The sequence below is a fragment of the Oryctolagus cuniculus genome, chromosome 2 (genome assembly GCF_051225735.1).
Source record: "Oryctolagus cuniculus isolate XC-2025 breed Fujian yellow rabbit chromosome 2, ASM5122573v1, whole genome shotgun sequence".
Lineage (NCBI taxonomy): Eukaryota > Metazoa > Chordata > Mammalia > Lagomorpha > Leporidae > Oryctolagus > Oryctolagus cuniculus.
Genome location: NC_142868.1, coordinates 145,306,520 through 145,330,544, shown reverse-complemented (window position 1 = coordinate 145,330,544; position 24,025 = coordinate 145,306,520). Strand labels below are relative to the sequence as shown.

At 37.1% G+C, this 24,025-nt stretch overlaps 1 protein-coding gene across 23 annotated transcripts in view; it reads left to right on the top strand.

Moving 5' to 3' along the window:
- Positions 1 to 24,025, top strand: part of EHBP1 (EH domain binding protein 1) — a 380,185-nt gene that overhangs the window by 130,271 nt on the left and 225,889 nt on the right. For all 23 annotated transcript variants that reach the window (XM_070069071.2, XM_070069064.2, XM_070069059.2 and 20 more), the window contains exons 6-7: positions 1,794 to 1,975; positions 12,071 to 12,210. In XM_070069071.2, the coding sequence (XP_069925172.2) occupies positions 1,794 to 1,975; positions 12,071 to 12,210 (322 nt within the window). The remainder of the gene's footprint in view (positions 1 to 1,793; positions 1,976 to 12,070; positions 12,211 to 24,025) is intronic.

The following is a 24,025-nucleotide window of genomic DNA, read 5'->3' as shown; positions in this document are numbered from 1 at the left end:
CATAGGACAAATGAAGATTTATTGAATGATAATTCAAAGGTATTAATGGTAATTTTTCTTTCTTTGGGTGGAAAACTGAGTGATTTTTATAGAAAATAATTGTAGAACTTAATTGGTTTTCTGTTTAGCCTCCTTATTTTGCTCAGCATCATATAGCTTGGAAATTAAGCATTAAATTTTTATCTCAACTTCCGGACATTAAAACCTAGTAAATAATGATATTTGACCTCTAATTTATATCACTTAGAAATTATACTACATTTAAAATTTTCCTGTTTTCATTAGAACATGTAGTCTTCCTTTATTTCTGCCTGAACTACCTCTTTCCAGTTTTATATGTGCCTTACTAATGGATATAAAAACTGTGATATTATCTCATCTTATTCATCATCAAATCTCTCCAGAAAATGCCCAATCATTATTTTGCCATCCTGTTTTCATATTTTCCTTGGGCCTAGGTGATTCAGTAAAGAATAATTATGGAACATGATGGCTTATTAATATAATGTTAAAAACCTTTGATAGCAAACAGATTTCATTTTGTTTAGAAAATTTGAAATCTGCTGAAGTCAATTAACAGTGTCACCATGGGCATAGAATCAGAGGAGCAATCTCTTTCTTCCTTGATACGTATCATCTTAAGGAAAGCAGCCAGAACTTTAGACTGCAGTGATCCGAAAAGGTCCTGGAAAGAAATAAGGCTCAGATTACAGGATAGATAGAATTCAGATGCTCAACAACAACAAAAAAAGAGTTAGAATGCCATCTAGGCTGAGAATTCTAGGTGTTCAGAAAGGAAAATTATCATTAAGTATAATCAGAAGAAGGGAAACAGTTGTTGAGTACTTTTTGATACCTGGCCCTCTTCTCATGGTAACCTGGAGAATTCCTATCCTAGTTTTTATTTCTTGCTTTTCTTTTCTGGAGCTATTTAGGTTGTCTATCCTTATTTCGACCTAGGCCACTTACTTTCAAATCTCTTATCTGCCTTACTTATAAAAGATATTATACCACCTCATCTGAATTTAATTATTGTGTTAGAGGATTTATTGGAGAAAGTTCTCTGTTATTGGATGTTACTATCGAGATGGTATTTTTAAATGTTTACTTTTTAAATTTTATCTACTTGAAAGGCAGAGAGAGAGAGATCAATGTTCCAAATCTGCTGGGTGGCTTCCAAAATGCCTACAACAGTCAGGACAGGGCCAAGTTGAACCTGGAACCTGGAACTCCATCCGGGTTGATGGGAGCCATCATCTTTTGCCTCCCAGGATGCACTAGTAGAAAGGTGGATTGGAAGCAAAGGAATCAGTACTCAAACTGGCACCCTGATACGGATGCAGGCATCCGAACTGGCAGCTTAGTCTGCTCCATCACAAAGCTTACCCTTAAAGTATTATTTTAAAATATTTATCTATTATAGGGCCCATGCTGTGGGGTAGTGAGTAAAGCTGCTGCCCACACATCCCATATGGACACCGGTTTGATTCCTGGCTGCTCCACTTTTGATCCAACTCTCTGCTATGGCCTGGGAAAGCAGTAGAAGATGGCCCTAGTCCTTGGGCCCCTGCACCCATGTGGGAGACCTGGAAGAAGCTCCTGGCTCCTGGCTTCGAATCAGCCCAGTTCTGGCTGTTGTGGCTATTTGAAGAATGAACCAGGCAGATGGAAGACCTCTCTCTCTTTGCCTCTGTCTCTCTGTAACTCTGCCTTTCAAATAAATAAATAAATCTTTAAAAATTTTTTTGTCTATTAGATAACTCTAAGTTACATAATTATTTTTTGTCTTCCAGGAATCCCCTGCTGGCCGAAGGAAAGCTCTTGCTACTAGCAACATCAATATGAAACAATATGCAAGTCCTATGCCAACTCAGACTGATGTCAAGTTAAAATTCAAGCCACTGTCTAAAAAAGTTGTATCTGCCACTCTCCAGTTTTCATTATCTTGCATTTTCCTTCGAGAAGGGAAAGCTACGTAAGTTTCTTTTGTCAAATAAGCTGCTTCACGTTGTGTTTCAAAACACCAAAAGTGAATAGCTTTTGATGCAATGAGCTGGCCATAGTTGAACATCCTACAGCATACCAATCATTCTTGCCATTCTTTTTCAGAGGCTGAATTTTAAAAATTCTTAGTTACTTATAAATAGTCATTATTCATTCCAGAGAATGAACCAGGAATTTAAAAGTGATTACTATGATTTCAAATTCTAAATTTTATATAATAGTGTTTCATACCTGCTTGTTTTACATTTTTGTGTCTTCAGTGTAACCTGAAGTACAGACACTTCAATTAATAAAGCTGTTTGATATAACTGAGATATGAGAGGAACCAGAATGAAAAGTTTAGGATAAGAGAGATGAAAGCACTAAGAGAATTTTTTCCAGTTCATATTTCCTGATTCAGCCTTCCAAAATTGTACAGTAAGGGACAGTTAAATAACAGTTTCTTGTACTCATTATCCTTTTCAACAATCACTTATTAAGCACTGAATAGGCAATCCACAAAGCTTTCTACATTCAGTTCTGATCTCTTAAAAGAGTAAAATTCTAACAATACATTTGGTGAATATATGTAGAGCAGGGTGAAAAATTTGACATTTACTCTCATTGTTGCATACAATTGAGTCATGGGTAGGTACATGGATATAATGACAGAGCTAGTTACCTACTTGCAGTGGAAGTTGAAGAGACAGCAGAAATGAAAATTGTTTGCCTGGACTTAAAAAGTGAGGGGAAGAGGATAGCTGTGGCTATTTCAGTCCAATCTGAATCGCAGTTTTAAACATATTTGACCTAGTGGAATGTGGTTTCCATAATTGGCCATGTCACCTTGACTGATTAGGCTGGATTCTGTGCATGGCTGTAAATGAGATGTTTGGCACTCATCTATAAATGACTTAGAAGATAACAACAATAAACCCACTCTACAAGAAGTTGGATTCTAAGTGAGTATAGTTAGGTAGAGGCAGTACAGATTGGAAGCACCTTCGTCTTATATCTCAGTACCTTAAATTGTTGAGTTAAATAATGAGAAATAAAAATCTTACCCTAAAGCTAAAGCCAAAATGAAAGGAACGAAAACACAGGAAGAAGAGAGACAACAAATTCAGAGAAGATTATTTGAGGGTGAACTTTCTCACACTGAGCAGAAGCAGTAAGTGAATCAGCAACATTTACAGGAATCTGTGAGAGAGGAAATTAAGTCAAACCAAGTATCTGACTTTGAGTTGAATAGGAATTTTCTCAGAACATCCTTAATTTCTTCTCTACTCTAGATACCTTCTTTCTTTACCTTTCCCCCAAAAAAGTGTTCAGAGTTAAAGTATGAAGAAACTAAAATAAGTTAACATTTTAAGAATGATATTTTGAAATTATCTCCCTATCACTATGTATTATTGATCAGTGAACAATTTATAAGGTATTCATAGGCAGATAATAGAAATTTTTTTGTTCATGCAGACTTTGTGTCACTCAATTTATTAAAAAAAGGGTAAATAATTTTGTTAACTCTAAGCTTTTATGAGATAGAATATAAAGAATTTTTAAAAATTGGTTTGCAAAATCATAACATATTTAGAAGATAAGTAAATATTAACAAACATCGCAAAAGAAACAGTATTTAATTTGGCTTTCTGAATTTTGGGGAAGTCTGCCAAATTGAAAATTTATTTATATATAACATGTTAGAAATATGTTTTATTCATTGGAGTTTATTTGAAATTTAATATTAAAATAATAGAGAAAACTAATGATTTGACTGTTTAGAGTATTTAATGTGAATTTTATAAATGTGTATTTAAAATATTCAAGAGAAAAAAGTTTATATTTTATCAAATAAATAATATTTAGCTTATAAGTTTCTCAGGTCATTTTTTACCTTGTTATTCTTAAAAAAAGCTAGCCTTTTTTTTGTTGTTGTTCTCCAAAGAAACCTTTTATTTATTGAAAACAAATTTCATAAGTACAGCTTTAGGAATATAGTGATTCTTCCCCCCATACCCTGTCTTCGCAACCCTACTCCCATTCACTTCCTCCTCCCTTTCCCATTCCCAGTCCCATTCTCCATTAAGATTTGTTTTCAGTGAACTTTATACACAGAAGACCAACTCTATACTAACTAAGGATTTCAACAATTTGTGCACACAAACACACAAAATATAAAAAACTGAGAACAAATTTTACAGTTAATTCTCATAGTACAACTCATTAAGGACAGAGGTCCTGCATGGGAAATAAGTATACTATGACTCATGTTGTTAATTTAACAATTGACACTCTTATGTACGATGTCAGTGATCACCTGAGGCTCTTGATGTAAGCTGGCAAGGCTTTGGAAGTGTTTTGAGTCCAAAATCTGTCAGTATTTAGACAAGGCCATAAGCAACATGGAAGTTCTCCCTTCAGAGAAAAGTACATCCTTCTTTGATGGCCCCTTCTTTCCACTCAAAGAGATCATTCATGTAGGACATTTTTTGTTGCCACAGTGTCTTGGCTTTCCATGCCTGAAATGTTCTCATGGGCTTTTCAGCCAGGCCAGAATGCCTTAAGGGCTGATTTTAGGTCAGAGTGCTCTTTAGAGTAATTGTCATTCTATGAGTCTGTTGGGTAGACTGCTTACTATGTTGGAACATTCTCTCCTTTTTAATTCTAACTATTGTTCTTACCAGATTTTGATCCTATTTATATGATTCCTTTAACACTTAATCCTTTCTATATGATCAATTTAACACTTAATATGATCATTTTAACACTTAAGATGGCATTATTACCACACAGCTTAATGGGATTTAGAGTCCCATATCAAATTTTTAGCTGTACCCTTAGAAGTAAATCGAAAGGAATGTATGTAGAACTATACAGCTCCTCCCTCTCTTATTCCCACTCTTATTATTTTTTACTGGGATCTATTTTAAATTAATTTTATACACATGTGATTAATTCTATGTAAGTAGTATTTAGAAGGAAAAAAAAATTGTTCCTTGACCATCAAGACAAGGGCTGTTCCAGTCATTGCTTCTCCAAATGTCAATTTCACTTCTACAGGTTTTCTTTTAGTTGCTCTGTTAGTTATCACATATCAGAGAGAACATATGGTATGTGTCCCTTTGGGACTGGCTTGTTTCAGTAAATATGGTATTTTCCAGATTCATCCATTTTGTTGCAAATGGCCGATTTCATTTTTTTTAACCATTGTGTAGTATTCCATAGAGTACATATCCCAATAATTTCTTTATCCAGTCTTCAGTTGATGGGCATTTAGGCTGATTTCATGTCTTAGCTATTGTGATTTGAGCTGTAATAAACATGGGCATGCAGATAACTTTTTTATTTGCTGATTTCAGTTCCCTTGGGTAAATTCTCAGGAGTGGGATGACTGAGTTGTATTCAGATTTCTGAGGTATCTCCAGACTGTCTTCCGTAGTGGTTTTACCAGTTTACATTCCCACCAACAGTGGATTAGAGTACCTTTTTCCCCACATCTTCACCAGGATTTGTTGTTTGTTGATTTCTGTATGAAAGCCATTCTAACTGAGGTGAGGTAAAACCTCATTGTGGTTTTGATTTGTGTTTCCCTGACAGCTAGTGATCCTGATCTTTTCATGTGTCTGTTGGCCATTTGGATTTCCTCTTTTGAACAATGTCTGTTTAAGTCCTTTGCCCATTTCTTAACTGGGTTGTTTGTTTTGTTGTTGTGGAGTTTCTTGATCTCTTTATATATTCTAGTTATTATTCCTTTATCATTTGCGTAGTTTGCCAGTAATTTCTCTCTTCCTGTTGGTTGCCTCTTCATTTTCCTGAGTGTTTCTTTTGCAGTACAGAAGCTTCTCAATTTGATGTGATGCCATTTGTTAATTTTGGCTTTTATTGCCTGTGCCTCTGGGATCTTTTCCAGGAACTCTTTGCCTGTGCCAATGTCTTGCAGGGTTTCCCCAGTGCTCTCTAATAATTTGATGGTATCGGGTCATATATTTAGGTCTTTAATCCATTTTGAATGGATTTTTGTGTAAGGTATAAGGTAGGGGTCCTGCTTCATACTTCTGCATGTGGAAATCCAGTTTTCCCAGCACTGTTTGTTGAAGAGACTTGCTCCAGGGATTGGTTTTAGCTCCTTGGTTGAATATAAGCCAGTTATAGATGCTTGGATTGATTTCTAGTGTTTCTATTCTGTTCCATTGTTCTATCCATCTGTTTTTGTACCAGTACCAGGCTGTTTTGATTATAACTGCCTTGTAATATATCTTGAAATCTGGTATAATGATGCCTCTGGCTTTGTTTTTGTTGTATAACATTGCTTTAGCTATTTGAGGTCTCCTGTGCTTCCATATGAATTTCAGCATCATTTTTTCCAGATCTGAGAAGCATGTCATTGGTATTTTGATTGGAATCTCATTGAATCTGTAAATTGCTTTTGGAAGAGTCAACATTTTCATAATATTGATTCTTACAATCCATGAACACGGAAGATTTTTCCATTTTTTGTATTTATTTATTTCTTTCTTTAATGTTTTGTAATTCTCATCGTAGAGATCTTTGACATCCTTGATGAAGTTTATTCCAAGGTGTTTGCTTTTTTTTTTGTAGTTTTTGTGAACTGGATTGATCTAGAAGTTCTTTCTCAGCCATGGTATTGTCTGTGTATACAAAAGCTGTAGATTTTTGTGTATTGATTTTATATCCTGCTACTTTACCAAATTATTCTATGAGGTCCAATAGTCTCTTAGTGGAATTCTTTGGATCCCCTATATAAAGAATCATGTCATCTGCAAATAGGGGTAATTTGACTTCTTCCTTCCCAGTTTGTATCCCTTTGATGTCTTTTTTCTTTTTTTTTCTTAATGACACTAGCTAAAACTTCCAGTACTATATTAAATAGCAATGGTGAGCATGGGCCTGCCTGTCTGTTATCAGATCTCAGTGGGAATGCTTCTGGCTTTTCCCCATTCCATATGATGCTGGCTATCACTTTGTCATAAATTACCTTGATTGTGTGGAGGAATGTTCCTTCTAAAGTTTGTTTTGAGTTTTCATCATGAAAGGGTGTTGTATTTTATCAAATGCTTACTCTGCATCTATTGAGATAATCTTATGATTTTTATTCTTCAACTTGTTAATGTGATATATCACATTGATTGATTTGCAAATATTGAACCATCACTGCATATCAGGAATAATCCCACTTGGTCTGGGTGAATGATCTTTCTGATGTGTTGTTGGATTTGATTGACCAAAATTTTGTTGAAGATTTTTGCATTTGTATTAATCAGAGAAACTGGTCTGTAGTTCTCTTTGTTGCATCTTTCTCAGGTTTAGGAATTAAGGTGATGCTGGCTTCGTAGAACTTGGTAGGATATCCTCCCTTTCAGTTGATTTGAATAACTTGTGAAGAATTGGAGTTAGTTCTTCTTTAAATGTCTGGTAGAATTCAGCAGTGAAGCCATCTGGTCCTTGGCTTTTCTTTGTTGGGAAGGTCTTTACTACTTATTGAATTTCTGTCTTGGTGATAGGTCTGTTTAGGTTTTCTGTGTCTTCCAGGCTCAATTTAGGTAGGTTGTATGTATCCAGGAATCTATACTTTTCTACCAGGTTACCCAGTTTGTTGGCATACAACTCTTTGTTGTAATTTCTGATCACTCTTTATTTCTGTGGTGTCTGTTGTTACTTTTCCTTTTTCATCTCTAATTTTATTGATTTGGGTCTTCTCTCTCCTTTTTTTGTTTTTTTGGGCCAATGGTGTGTCAATTTTGTTTGTTTTCAAAGAACCAGCTCTTTGTTTTGCTGATCTTTTGTATTTTTTGGGGGGTTCAATTTTATTGATTTCTTTTCTAATTTTAATTATTTCTTTCTACTACTAGTTTTGGGTTTGGTTTGCTATAGTTTTTCTAGATCCTTGAGATGCATTGATAGTTCATGTATTTGCTGCCTTTTCAATTTCTTGATGTAGGCACGAATTGGTCTAAAATTTCTTCTTAACACCGCTTTAGCTGTATCCCAAAAGTTTTGATATGCTGTGTTGTTGTCTTTTGTTTCCAGAATTTTTAAAATTTCTCTTTTGATTTCTTCTGTGACCCACTGCTCTTTTAGGAGCGTGTTGTTCATTCTCCACGTTTGTGTATGTTCTAGAGATTCCTGAGTTGCTCATTTCCAGCTTTATTGCATTGTGGTCTGAGAAGATGCATGGTATGATTTTGATTTTTTTTGAATTTGCTGAGATTTACTTTATGGCCTAGCATGTGGTCAATCCTAGAAAAAGTTCCATGCACTGGTGAGAAAAATGTGTATTCTGTGGCTGTAAGGTGGAAGGCGCTGTAGATATCCGCTATGTCTATTTCATCTACAGTGTAAATGAACTCTTGTTGTTTCCTTGTTGATTTTCTATCTGGTTGATCTGTCCATTGCTGAAAGTGGGGTACTGAAGTCCCCCATTACTATTGTATTTGAGTCTATATCTCCCTTTAAATCCATTAACATTTCTTTTAGATAGCCAGGTGCCCTGTAATTAGGTGCTTATACATTTATAATAGTCACCTCTTTCTGTTGAATTGATCCTTTAATCATTATATAGTGTCCTTCTTTGTTGCTTTTAATAGTTTTTGTGTTAAAGTCTATTTTATCTGATATTAGGAAGGCTACGCCAGCTCTTTGGTTTCTGTTAGCATGGATTATCTTTTTCATCCTTTCACTTTCAGTCTTCATGCATCTTTTTTGGTAAGATGTATTTCTTGTAGGCAGCAAATAGATAGGTTTTGGTTTTTTAATCCATTTAGCCAGTCTGTGTCTTTTAACTGGGGAGCTCAGACCATTTACATTCAGGGTGCCTATTGTTATACTGACTTTGCCCTGCCGTGTTTCTGTATATCCTAATTTTGTATTTTGGGTTTCTTTTGTACTTTTACTGGGTCATTTTCTGCATTCATCTTCTTTTGTAGTGATGTTCCTGTTTCTGTGTTTCTATGTGTAGCACATCCTTGACCATCTTTTGTAGGGCTGGGCAAGTAGTTAAAATTTTTTCAATTTTCTGTTTGTGTGGAAGATCTTTATTTCTCCTTCATTCATAAATGAGAGCCTTGCAAGGTACAGTATACTGAGTTGACAATTTTTTCTCTTAAGACTTGGAATATATCTCACCATTCTCTTGCCTGTAGGGTTTCTGATGAGAAGTCTGCAGTGAGTCTAATTTGGTTTCCTCTGAATGTGATTTGATATTTCTCTCATGCACATTTTCTTTATGTTCTACTGTGGAAAATTTTATTACAATTTGTCATGGTGAGGATATTTTCTATTTGTGTCTATTGAGAGTTCTGTGTATTTCCTATACTTGGATGTCTTTTTCTTTCTCCAGATTGGGGATTTTTTCTGTTATTATTTCATTAAGAACGACTTCTAATCCTTTCTCTCTTTCCATGCTTTCCAGAATTCCTAGGATCCGTATGTTGGGTCATTTGATATTATCATGTAAATCTCCAACCGTGTTTTTTAGTTTTCTAATTTCTTCCCTTTTTTTTTTTTTTTTTGGTCTGACTATAATATTTCCAGAAATTTGTCTTCTAGTTCTGATACTTGTTCTTTTGTGTCACCTATTCTGTTGTTAAGTCTTTCCACTACATTTTTTATTTGATCTGTTCAATTCTTCATTTCTAGTATTTCATTCTAACTTCCCTTCAATATCTCAATTTCTTGAGAGCACTTTTCACTTAGTTCATGAATTTTCTTCTGATTGTTTCTAAGTAATCTATTAATTTTCTGAATTCCATTTCTGGCACATCCTTGATCTCTTCATCTTCACCTTTTTTTGAAGTGTTGTGTCTTTCTTATTCTCATTTAGAGTTTTTCTTTTGTTTTTCAGCATTTCTGTATTTTTTGGGAGGGGTCTGGTTGCTTTTCTCTTTAATTTGTGTCTTTGTGATTTAGTAGAATGTCTGTACTTTTAGTGAGTTCCGAGAGGTGTGTGCTGGATGTGGCCTGAGTGCACTGTTCAGTATTCCGGGGTGGAGGGGGTATCCAATTTAAGGCCTCCCTGGGGCTTTGTATCTTTCCTCTGATTTTTTGGTTAGAGGATGTTGTTCACTTCTCTTAACGAGACCCACCTTTTTCCTCACAATTGTGGTTTGCCCTGGTGTTAGTCTATGGTGTGTCCAGGGTTGTATCGCCTTACTTAACAAACTGCACCTCTAATCTATGGAGATTTTCTTGTGGTGAGGTTTTCCTCTGTTATGAGCTGCTATGAGTCTGTGTTGCGAGTGGAAACATGCAGCCCCACCTACTGGAGCCCAGCTCAATTCTCAAGCCTGGTGGAGATGGGTATGTGCTCGTTATACGGAGCTCATATATGAGCTACCTACTGGGGCCTGGCTCGAGTTTTCGATATTCATGACTTCTTGTTGTATGGCTTATGTGATGGTGAAGAAATTCTTTTGAAATGTTGTGGTCCTTGTTCCTGGGTTGGGGGTGTGGTGAAGTGTCTCCTGCAATTGATGGGTATGTGCATGGAAGGCAAAGGCAGGAGCCCCCTGCTTACCTTTGAAAATGTAAACAAACAACATGGCTTCTCCCAGCAGGCTGCAGATCTGATTGGGGAGATGGGGGGCATGGAGATGGGCAAGGGGGTTGCCAACCTCTCTGTTCCTCCATACCTTCTCTTTTTTCCTGTGTAGAACTTCACAAGTAATTTGCCAAGCTCTCCTTCCCACTGCTATTTGCAGTTCCGTGGACCTGGATTTCTCATCTAACCTGGTTTGCTGGGGTCTGGTTCCAGCCTCCCCATCCATGCCTCTGCGGCTTCCCTTTCTTATTTGCTCTTTCAGCGTTGACCTGCCCAGTCTCTGTTGGTCTCCTGGGCTTCTTGTCATGAATTTCCTATGACTCTTTCTCCAGCATGTGTCTTTTCTCCTTTTTAACTACCTATTTTGCCCTGTAAGACTCAGATTATCCTGTTGCTATACTGCCATCTTGGGAGCCCCCTCTAGCCTTTGTTCTTAAGATGCTTTGGGAAGTTATGCCCCTTCAAAAAATGCAATATTTAAGCAAGATTTAATATGATTTACAGGAGCTTACCATTTTCTTTCCATTTTACTCACATTCCCCAAAAGGTTCATGGACTTTAAATTAAGATTTGTTATTTTAATTCCTTTTCAAATTTCTTCATGTCCAGGAAAATTTCAATCTCCTCTAGGAAAAAAACTAACTCCTAAGCAGTTAGTTTTTAATCCTGTTTGCTTTTTATTAATCATACCTACCACTTAAAAATTAATAAATACAAGTATTTAAATTTCTCAATATTATAGCCGTTTAAACAGACTTGTTGACATATCTTATAGGAAGAATAAATTAATGTGACAGGTTGAGTATCCCTTATCCTAAATACCTAGGACTGGAAGTGTTTCAGATTTCAATTTTTTCATATTTTCGAATGGTTGAGTGTATACAAAGAGATGTCTTGAGGATGAGACCCAAACCCAACATGAAATTTGTTTTGTGTATACCTAATACACATAGCCTTATGGTAATTTTAAATAGTATTTTTCAGGCAACTGCTTTTTTTTTAAAGATTTATTTTTTTATTTGAAAGTCAAGAGCTACAAATAGAGAGAAGGAGAGGCAGAGAGAGAGAAGTCTTCCGTCTGCTGGTTCACTCCCCAGTTGGCCGCAATGGCCAGAGCTGTGCTGATCCGAAGCCAGAAACTAGGACTTCTTCCGGGTCTTCCATGTGGGTGCAGGGGCCCAAGGACTTGGGCCATTTTCTACTGCTTTCCCAGTCCACAGCAGAGAGCTAGATTAGAAGTGGAGCAGTTGGGACTTGAACTGGCACCCATATGGGATGCCAGCACTGCAAGCGGCAGCTTTACTCGCTGTGCCACTGTGCCAGCGCCACAGCTACATTTTACTACAGCCTGTCAGATATGAAATTTCCCATTTGCAGTATTATGTCAATGCCCAAACAGTTTCAGATTTTAGAGTATTTTGGCTTCTGGGTTTCGGATTAGAGATGTCCAACTTTTATTTTCTTAGGAAATTATTTTCTAAGCAATGTCCTCTAATAAACTGTGTATTATATTTTGTGTCTTTGATATAGGGATGAAGACATGCAAAGTCTGGCTAGTTTAATGAGTATGAAGCAGGCTGATATTGGCAATTTAGATGACTTTGAAGAAGACAATGAAGAGGATGATGAGAACCGTGTAAACCAAGAAGAAAAGGCTGCAAAAATTACAGGTTGGTTATAGTAGTTGGTTATAGTAGCATTAAGCTAGTGTATCTTTTTCTTTTTCTTTTTTTTTTTTTTTTTTTTTTTTGACAAGCAGAGTTAGATAGTGAGAGAGAGAGAGAGAGAAAGGTCTTCCTTCCGTTGGTTCACCCCCCAAATGGCTACCATGGCCGGCGCACAGCGCCGATCCGAAGTGCTTCCTCTTTGTCTCCCATGCGGGTGCAGGGCCCAAGCACTTGGGCCATCCTCCACTGCACTCCTGGGCCACAGCAGAGAGCTGGACTGGAAGAGGAGCAACCAGGACAGAACCGGCACCCCAACTGGGACTAGAACCCAGAGTGTCAGCGCCGCAGGCGGAGGATTAGCCTAGTGAGCCGCAGTGCCGGCCACTAGTGTATCTATCTTTGCAGAGTTGGAAAACTCATTTTCATTTCCCAGGAAAAAACAATTCTACTACTAAGGTATTTTTTTCTTCCTTAAACCTCATATAATATACTGTTTAACTCTGAAAACTTTGTGTGGTGACTATAAGTAACTTAACAGATTTTAATAGTTTAAGATCAAGCCTAAAAGGTCAAAAAGACATAAAACATACTGAATTATAGATAACATAACCTAAATGTGCTCATATCTTGTCATTGTATGAATAAGTATGAATTCACGTGACTTATATGGAAATTCTGTTTTGAATTGGTATGTATCACATTCCCTGTATCTTGAAGTTTCCATGCAACTATGTTGCTAGCTGGTTTAATAAAACTACTACAGTGTTAAGTGCTTAGAACTTCTTTGTATTAATATTTGTTCATAATAAATATTTGTTCACAGTCTGATTATCACAGTTAAGTATTGATGTTACAGTTTTCTTATTGGAGTGAATTTTAAGCACTGTTTATGTGTTCTTATTTACTCTGCATTTCTGGATTGATGTCTCTTGATTTCTTTTACTCTTCACTGTTTGGTGTTTTTTTCCGAATTCGTTGTTTATTTGATACTGATTTTTTGGCTTTGTCTCAGCTCTTGCTGTCATGTAGGTAATTGCCACTGACTATTTAACTCCTTAGCTGAAATGTTCCTTGACCTTCTCAAATCTAATGACAATCACTTCTACTCTACTACTGTAACTCTACCATAAGAAACTTAATCATGTATGTGTGAAAGAGAGATGGCTTTGTCATGTGTAAATTTTATGAATTATTATTTTCTAGTTTGTAATTGCAATTTTGATTTCTTATTTGACCCAAGGGTATTTAGGAGAGTATATTTTACCATATGCTTTATTTGTTTACTTCTAGTTTAGTTTCATTCAAATGAGATTCATAAGTCTCTTGAATTTTAATTTTTAAAAAACTTTTGAGGGTTTTTCCTTTATAGTAGAGACATCAAATATTTTTATAAATTTTCTCTTTTTATGTGTATATTCAATTTGTTAGATTCCGCATTAGACCAAACTTTTTACATTATTGTTATTTTATATTCTTCTTTTTGTATAGTTCATCTATTAAAGTTAGAGAACTTCAGTGCTAAATTATTTAGATCATAAAAACTTACAGCTTCATTCTAATTCTGTTATTCATTCCACTTAATGTCTTTTACTAGAAATATTGCCTGATGTGTTAGTGTTTGTAATCCATAGTTTATTTTTGTGGTACATTTTAATTTATTTCTATTATTTATTTACTTAGCTATTTTATTTTACTTCAGAAACAGAGGAGCGGCGGGGTGGTGGGGAGGGGGAGAGAGAGAGAAAGAGAGAGAGAAAGAAAGAAAGAAAGAAACTCCCACCCACTGGGTTGGTGCCTCAGATGCCCCCAGTGCCTGGGACTGCCCTGCTGAAGCCAGGATTCTGGAACTCAATCCTAATCTCCCACATGGTGGCAGGGACCCAAGTATTTAACCCATCACCTGCTGCCTTCTGGGGTGCCCATTAGCAAGCAGTTGGAATCAGCAGTGGAGCCAGGACTCAAACGCAGATACTTGGATATGGGATGAGGGTGTCCCAACTGGCAGATTAATGTTGAAGCCAAGTGCTGTACTACAGATAGCTTTTGATTAAAACTAAATTTCAATTAGACAGTAGTGTAAGAAGAAATAAAAGCAGTCACAAATCTGTAGCTGTTTTGTGTTATTTGTCCACATGTTTGTTTTCCCTATATTGCCAAATTCTTTCATTGTAGCGACTGTGGTTTTTGACCCTGCATTCTACCACATTGTCTGAAACATAATGCATATTTAATGTATGTTAGCTGAAAGACCGCAGTGAATGAATGAGGCTTCCTTCTATTGTAACCCATATTGATCACTGTCTCACTATCTTGTTTCATTTGACCTTTAATTGTATCCTAGGATAAGGTGGTCTCATTTTATGGGAGGAAAATATTCTAAAAGACACAAGTGATTCAGAGCTCAATAATTCAAGATTAGTTTTCCAAAAATAATGAATCTAAAATATGTATGTTAAGGAAGTAGGAGTAGGTGGGGATATCAGGTGACTAGACCCACATTCTCAATCAGTTAATCCACAGTCATTGTAGCGTATTTTTGCTTTGATATTACATTTATTCCTCAGCATTTTCTATTATATTTGAAGAGTGTGGTAATGTAAATTAATAGTACGGCGTATCATGGCAGTTGTTTGGCTTCTTCAGTTGCATTTTTTAGCACATTTAAATTCCATTCCAAAGTTATTAACTTCCAAGGGTTTTTTTTTTTTTTTTCACTGATACTACTACTTAAAATGTTTGAGTGAAGTAGTTTTAGGATAAAAATGATAGTAAAATCAACAACAATGTTAAAATAATTGCTCAAAATTAAACGAAATTCATTTGTTTGATAAACATGTTAAAAGTAAAGTACGATGGGTATTTTAATTTACCAGCTGAAGTAATAGTGCTTAAACACAGCTTATATCCACTCTTCCTGCCAACTTTAAAACTGTTGTTGACTCTTGTACCTATTAATTATCTTAGTGTTGCAGTATGTATGCATAAAATGTAATTGTATTATATCAATAAAAATTGTCTTGAGTATATTGTTTCCTAAACTAAGCTCAAAACTGCTTGACTTTTAACAATTATTATGTGTACCTCCTAGATTGACACCTAGAAGGTATTCATTTAGTCAGTAACTTCTAATGGAAAGTTGTTACTAAATCAATAGAAACTGATAGAATATATCTTCCAAAATTACAGTCTTTGCTAGAAGGTGAAAGTAAATGTATGTTATCTGTACTTGGAATGATCAAAAATCCCTACCCTGTTCTGAGACAGACTCCCTTGCTAACTTGAAGCATATTTTGGGACTGGCTCTCAGACAGGAATATTTTACTGATGCTGCATGTATGAATACATTCTAGAGAGAGGCAACACCAGTGAATGGGCAGAAGAATTTTTAATTATAGTTGAAAAATTCCTTAAATTCAGCAGGATTGATAGACCTTGAATTTTAGGAACAATTCCTTATAATTGAGTTTTCTATAGGCAGTTGTAGAAATGATCTGTGGTCTCAAGACAGTGAGTACCTCCATTTATATGATGACCTCACAGTGCTTTAAAGCAATATTTAACAATGTGAACATTTTTGGAATTCATATTGAATTTTTGAATATGCACCAACAGGAAGAAAAAGAATTCCTGCATAAATTACTTAATATACCTACAAAAATCAAGTTCAATTAAAGCAGTTTACAGCCAGCATTGTTAGGGAAACTCAGACATTCTGAGGCACGTTAGAGATCTTTAGTATTTTATACTTTTTGCAAAGTCACTATGAATCAACTTGGGCTCAACCAGACATTCAAACTCTCTGGCCAGAGCAAGTCAAATTTAGCACTGGATTAATGAGAAGATATTAGACAGGAAATACTGCATGCCAGCAGGGTATTCCTTTTTCACTAGAGTCCTCATAGCAGTCAGGTACTTTGTACTCTATCATCAGATGACAGCTTGGGCGCAAAGAGACAAGATCCACATGGTGAAGAGCAGGAATTCTCTTGGCTTGAAATTTTCATGCTGCATTAGACCTGATGTCTTTTTGAAAAGTTTCTTGGGTATAGTTCCAAGGTCTCTTTAAAGAGACATGCCTGGTTATAAAAGTCTCTACATTCATAGAAGCTCGAAGCTATGGCCTTCCACCAGGTATATGCCATTTAGAGTCTTCCCATCCAAATACAGTTTATCAATCAAGATTCATTTTTACCATAAGCAGTGTTGCCTAGTTGCCTGCTATTTGTTAATCCTTTTCTCATAGTTGATAAAGTTAATTTGGGAGAAGGAAGAGAGTGACATATTGGCTACCTTCAGGGAACAAAATGTAACAGCACAGATGGTAGTAGAGGAGATACCAGTTACAGATTTGAGGAGCTAGAGTTGATGGTGGTATGACTCAGCCCTCTGAGATTAAATGTCCTACTTGCAAAAGCTGTGTGTAGGGATAAGTAGACTTCCCACCTTTGATTAGAAGTTTCCTTAGAATAAACGTAGGACTCTGGTCAGAGAAAATATCCATTAATTTGCTTCTGTTTTTTTCTGAGCATCTATCCTTCAGTACTTAGGGCAGTGGTGCATAAAATCAGTGGATTGCAGGGAACCCCATAAAAAATGTAAATGGCTCCCTACTTTGGAGATTTGGTGCAAGGATGGGAAATGCCAGCCTGTAGGCTGTAAAAAGCCTCCAAAATCATTTGGTCTGGCCCTGCCAAGACAACCACAGGCAGCAATTGAAATTCAATAAATATATAGAAGGTTAATTTTTTAAATTGAATATGTTTATTAACAAACTTACAGATAATTTTTTTGCATTTTAAATGTGTTAATTTAAAGAGAACAGATTTCATGTATTTCATAGTTAAGATTCTAAGAATATAATGACACTTTTCTTCCCTGGGTCCTCCTTCCTTCCTTTTTTCTTTTAATTTTTTGCGATAACAGACTTTTAATTTACTTTATAATCAGAAACTTAATGGTCCTCTAAATAAAGAGTTCGACAACTAAAAAGTAGAAAGACCACTGATCCACAGGACTATAGACAAGGGTTATAAATAATAATCAAACCACAAGAGGTCTATTTTGCTCATATGTATTAAGGGTTTCAGTACTTTATATATTAGCTACCATAAATCATAGAAAATATATATATTGTCTTTTGGGGTCTGACATATTTCAGTAAGCACAGTGAGTCTCCAGTTGTATCCATTTTGTTGGAAGACATATCATTATTTTCTATAGCTGAGTTGTATTCCAGCATGTATATATACCACATTTTCTTTATCCAATCAGTTGATGGACAGTATCTTAGCTATTGTGAATTGAGCTGCTATAAACATGAGATAGTAGATAACTCTTTCATATGCTGATTTCATTTCCTTTGGGTATGTTTCCAGGAGTGGGATGGGTGGATCATATGCCAGATCTGTCTTCAGATTTCTGAGGAATGTCAATACTATCTTCCATAATGATTTTACTAGCTTACGTTCTCACCAACAGTATATTAAAGTACCTTTTTCTCCACATCCTTGCCACATCCTTGCCAGCTTTTGTTATTTTCTTATTTTTGGATGCAAACCATTCTGACTGGCGTGTGGTGAAACCTCATTGTGGTTTTTATTTGCATTTCCCTGATGGCTAGTGATCCTGCGCATCTTTTCATATGTCTGTTAGCCATTTGTATTTCATTCTTTGAAAAATGCCTGTTCATATCCTTAGCCCATGTCTTAACTGTATTGTTTTATTATTGCTGAGTTTATTGAGCTCCTTATGTATATTCTGGATATTAATCCTTTATCAGATGTGTAGTTTGCAAATATTTTCTCCCATTCTATCAGTGACCTCTTCCCTTTGTTGAGTGTTTCCTTTGCTGTGCAAGAGCATCTTAGCTTGATATAATCCCATTTGTCTATTTTTCCTTCTACTGCCTGTGCTTCTGAGTTCTTACCCAAGAAGTCTTCGCCTAGCTCAATATCTTACAGTGTTTTCTGTGTTTTCCTCTAGTAATTTGATAATTTCAGGTCATATATTTAGATCCCTTCCACTGTGATTTGATTTTTGTGTAAGTGTAAGGTAGGGACCTTGTTTCATACTTTTGCATGTAATAATTCAGTTTTACCAACACCACTTTTTGAAGATAATGTCCTTTCTTCAGGGAGTGATTTCAAAAATTAGTTGACTATAGGTGCATGGATTAATTTCTGGAGTTTCAGTTCTGTTCCGCTGATCCACATGTCTTTTTTTTTTTTTTTTTTTTTTTTTTTGCCAGCACCAGGCTGTTTTGATTATAATTATAGCAGGATAATTTTTAAGTTGATAATTTTGTATGGCCTGTGAATGATTTATAAGTATCCAAATGGCCCTTGGCAGAAAAAGGGTACCTCTCTTCTGATTTAAAGGATGAGAATTTCTGGAAAACTACATCTATTATTCAGTCATTAAGATTGGAATATAAAGGAAGAAGCAGAGAGATGGGACAATTCTGATCTCTTGAGCTAAAAAGTATATCTAGTACTATAGCTTTTTTTTTTTTTTTTAAAGAGGTTGATACACTAGGATGAGAGAGGAAGGCAACAGATCTATCTCTTTACAGTGTTTAGAATTCAGATGTGTTTGCGGCTAGTGCTGTGGCACAGTGATTTAGGCTGTGGCCTGTAGAGCCGATATCCCATATGGGTGCCAGTTTGAGTCCTGGCTCCTCCACTTCCAATCTAGTTCCTTGATAAAGCACATGGTAAAGCAGTAGATGATGGCCCAAGTCTTTGGGCCCTTGCAGTCATGTGGGAGACCCAGATGAAACTCCTGGCTCCTGGCTTTGGCCTGGCCTACCCCTGGCCATTGTGGCCGTTTGGGAAGTGAACCAACAAACGGAAGACTTCTTTGTCTCTGTCTCTACCTCTCCATCTCTATTATTCTGAGTTTCAAATGAGTAAATACATCTTAAAAAAAAAAAAAAAAAAACACCTCAAATGTGTTAATTCAGAGAATAAAAGTTGCAGAAGACACAGATAAAAATTCAGCCTGCTTTCTGTGTTACTCTTAAACCCTAAACCTGCTTTATTTGCACTAATAGTATCTGAATATTATCTGACTTCCCCCATACCCAAGACTGAGAGAATTTTGTTGTTATTGAAAAACCTGACAGGGTTGGGATGGAATGAGAGCTCTAAAGTAGTAGTCAGAAGCATCCCAATGTTTAGGAGAGGAGCCAAGAGACAATTAATATTCTAAGTACCAATATGAATTCTCTGAGAATTTATCCTTGAAATTCAAGGTTGGTTTAACCATATTAACAAAATAAAGAAAAAAAGCTATATAATCATCTCAGCAGCTGCTGCAGAGAGGAACATTTGACAAAATTCAAAACCAAGTTTCTCAGCCAAGTTTTAACAGCCCAGATTTTTTTCATTTTGATGAAGGGCATCTGTGAAAAACAACAGCTGATAGTATACATAATGGTGAAACACTGTATACTTTTCCCTAATATTGGGAACAAGGTAATCATGTTGCTTTCATCGCTTCTATTCAACATTAAACTGGAAGTATTAGCAAAGCTACAGATATATGATCAATGTAGAAAAATGTGTGTATATGAACAAGACAATTTGAAAAATCAACAAGATAATTGCATTTACAATAGAATTTAAAAAGGAAAATAAACTACTTAGAAACAAATTTAATGAAAGATGTGAAAAATCTTTACCTGCCAAGTCTAATATATTATACACAGTAAAGAAGACCTTAATCAATGGGTAAGTATTCTGCATTTGCAGATTAGAAGACTCACTGTGATTAAAATGTCACTTGTCCTCAAATCAATCTATAAATTTAACTGATTGCTAGTCATAATCCTAGCAGTCTTGTTTAAAAAGTAGAACTTCAAAAGCTCATTGTAAGGTTTACTTGGGGATGCAGAGAACCTGAGTAAGCTAAAACAATGTTTAGAAAGAACAGACTTATAGTGAATACTGCCTGACACTGAAATATAGTATAAAGTTATAATAATCAAAATGATGTCATATTGGTATAAAACAAATAGATCAATGGAGTAGAACAGGGTCCTGAAATAGACCCAAACTTAATTTGTCAATTATTTTTCAACAAAGATGCTAGTGTTAATTCCTCAGGAAAAATAAAATCTTTTCAACAAATGATACTGGGAGAATTGGGTATCCTTGTGGAAAAAATTAACCTCAGTTCCTACCTGTCAAATATATAAACATTAATTCAAGATAGGTCATATCCATAAATATGAAAGCTAAGACTATAAAACTTCGGGGAAAAAAACCCAAAAGACAAAAGAAAACAAAAATAGAAGATGGTATGTTTGTGACCTGAGAGTAAGGTGAGAGTTCTTACATAAGGCACACAGATTATAGATGATCCCCAATTTAAGATGATTTATGTGCAACTTTTCAACACAGTGAAGGTGCAAAAGCAATATACATTCAGTAGAAACTGTACTTCAGCTTGCAAATTTTGATCTTTTCCCAGGCTAGCCATGTAATATATTCTCTGGACAGGGACAATGAGCCACAGGTCCCACTTAGCCACTAGATCAAAAAAGTAAAAATCTGATACTATACAGTCTCCTGGGTAGCTAAGTTAAAATGTTCAGTAAGTTAGATGTTTTAAATGCATTTTCAATACACGGTAGTTTCAACTTACAATGGCTTTATTGGAGTATAACACCATGGTAAGTAGAGGAGCATCTATAATGACCATGAAATTAAATTTTAATAAGTTAGACATCTTCAAAATTTAAGCCATGCTCATCAAAATAGACCATTAAGAAAATGTCATAGACTAAAAGGAAATAATCATAAAGTAGATATCTGAAACAGGTCTTGTTTCCAGAATGGTTAAAATGTCTTACAAATAGACAAAAAGAAACCTTATTTTTTAAAAATAAGAGGGGCCGGTGCAGTGGCGTAGCCGGTTAAGCCGCTGCCTGCAGTGCTGCCATCCCATATGGACGCCGGTTCAAGATCCAGCTGCTCCACTTTCGAACCAGCTCTCTTCTATGGCCTGTGAAAGCAGTAGAAGATGGCCCAAGTCCTGGGCCCCTGCACCCATGTGGGAGACCCAGAAGCTCTTGGCTTCAGATCAGCACAGCTCCGGCCGTTGCGGCCAACTGGGGAGTGAACCAGCAGATGGAAGACCTCTCTCTTTCTCTCTCTCTCTCTCTCTGCCTCTCCTCTCTCTGTGTAACTCTTTCAAATAAATAAATCCTTTTTAAAAAAGAAAAATAGGTGAAGATTTAAACATATGGTTCACAAAGAAAGCTATAGGACTGGTCAATAAGCACATGAAAAAGTTCTCAGCTTCATTTATCATCAGGCATATGCAAATTAACGTCTCACAGAACTCCACACCCATTAGCAGACTAGCAGTACTAAATGGTTCCCAATGATGTAGACCAATTGAAGCTGTCATCCATTGCTGACAGAGTATACAACCACTTGAGGGGATTTCTTAAAACAATAAACATATACTTACCCTATGAACCAGCAATTTCTTGTATTTAACTGCAAGGAATGAAAATATATGAACACAAAAAGACTGCACAAAGATGTTCTAGTCCCAGTCGGGGCCCTGGATTCTGTCCCAGTTGCTCCTCTTCCAGTCCAGCTCTCTGCTGCAGCCCAGGAAGGCAGTGGAGGATGGCCCAAGTACTTGGGCCCTGCACCCATATGGGAGACCAGAAGGAAGCACCTGACTCCTGGCTTCGGATCGGTGTAGTGCGCCGGCCGTAGCAGCCATTTGGGGGGTGAACCAATGGAAGGAAGACCTTTCTCTCTGTCTCTCTGTCTCTCTCTCTCTCACTGTCTAACTCTGCCTGTCAGATGGCCGCAACAGCCAGAGCTGCACCAATCCAAAACCAGGAGCCAGGAGCTTCTTCCAGGTCTCCCATATGGATGCAGGGACCCAAGGACTTGGGCCATCTTCTGCTTTCCCAGGCCATAGCAGAGAGCTGGATTGGAAGTGGAGCAGCCAGGTCTCGAACTGGTGCACATTTGGGATGCCGGCTCTTCAGGCCAGGACATTAACGTGCTGCACCACAGCGCAGGCCCCAGTCATTCAGTTTTATTGTCCTCTCCCTTTCAAGTGGGTTGGCTTTCCATGTCACTTTTGACAAACAGGAGCAGTAGAAGTGACTCTGTGTAACTTTTCTTTTCTTTTTTTTTTTTTAAGATTGTATTTTTGTGGTGTAGTAGGTTATGCCTCTGCCTGTGGCACTGGGATCCCATATGGACACAAGTTTAAGTCCTAGCTGTTCCACTTCCAATCTGGCTCCCTGTTGATGGCCTGGGAAAGCAGTAGAAGATGGCCCAGGTGCTTGGGCCGCTGCACCCATGTGGAAGACCTAGAAGAAGTTCCTGGCTTCAGATTAGCCCAGCTCCGACCATTGCAGCCATTTAGGGAGTGAACCAGCAGCTGGAAGACCTCTCTCGCCCTCTCTAACTCTGCCTCTCAAGTGAATGGATAAATATTTTAAAAAAGATTTTATTTATTTATTTGAGAAGTAGAGTTACAGACTAAGAGAGGGAGAGACAGAGAGAAAGGTCTTCTGTCTGCTGGTTCACTCCCCGACTAGCCACAATGGCCAGAGCTGAGCTCTTCTGAAGCCAGGAGCCAGGAGCTTCTAATGGGTCTTCCATATAGGTGCAGAGTTCCAAGCACTTGGGCCATTTTCTACTGCTTTCCCAGGCCATTAGTAGAGAGCTGGATCAGAAGAGGAGCCTGGACATGAGCCAGCACCCATATGGGATGCTGGTGCCACAGGCAGAGGCTTAGGCTGCTATGCCACAATGCCAGGGCCTTCTGTGTAACTTCTAAAGCTAAGTTATAACATACCTTATTAGCTTCTGCTTGGGGCTCTCATAAGGCATGCTGTACAGGAAACCGGCAAATAAAAAAAAATCTAGCTACTCAAAGAAGAATCCGAAACTAGCTATATGAGCAGGTCACTTGGAAAGAGAAGGATACCTAGCCAGCACCCATTTCTACCTCTTCTGGCTAAAATACCAAACATGTGAGTGAAGCAGCCCTGTTGAGCTTTCAGATGACATCAGCACAGTCACCATCTAACTGCAGTGAACTACTCAGCTGAGTCCAGTTAGCCCACAAAACTTTGAGAGTTCATAACTTGCTTTAAGTAACCAAATTTTGGGATGGTGGCTTAATACAGAAACATAGAGATGGATACATGGATAAAATATACTATTTCTTTAATTAAAAAATAAATTATATCTTTTATCTTTCTGCCTCTATAAGATTGATGGCCAAGTATTATGATAGTTGTTGTATTCATTCTTTTTTTTTTTTTTTTTTTGACAGGCAGAGTGGATAGTGAGAGAGAGAGAGAGAGAGAAAGGTCTTCCTTTTGCCGTTGATTCACCCTCCAATGGCCGCCACGGCCAGTGCGCTGCGGCCTGCGCACCGTGCTGATCCGAAGGCAGGAGCCAGGTGCTTCTCCTGGTCTCCCATGGGGTGCAGGGCCCAAGCACTTGGGCCATCCTCCACTGCCTTCCCTGGCCACAGCAGAGAGCTGGCCTGGAAGAGGGGCAATGGGGACAGAATCCGGCGCCCCAACCGGGACTAGAACCTGGTGTGCCAGCACCGCTAGGTGGAGGATTAGCCTATTGAGCCATGGCGCCGGCTGCCTCTATTCATTCATTTTTAAAAAAGGTTTATATATTTATATAAAAGGCAGAGTTACAGAGAGGGAGAGACAGAGAGAGAAGATTGTTTATCCATTGGTTCACTTTCCAAATGACTGCAATGGCTGGAGCTGGGCCAATCCCAAGCCAGGATCTTCTTCCAGGTCTTCCACATG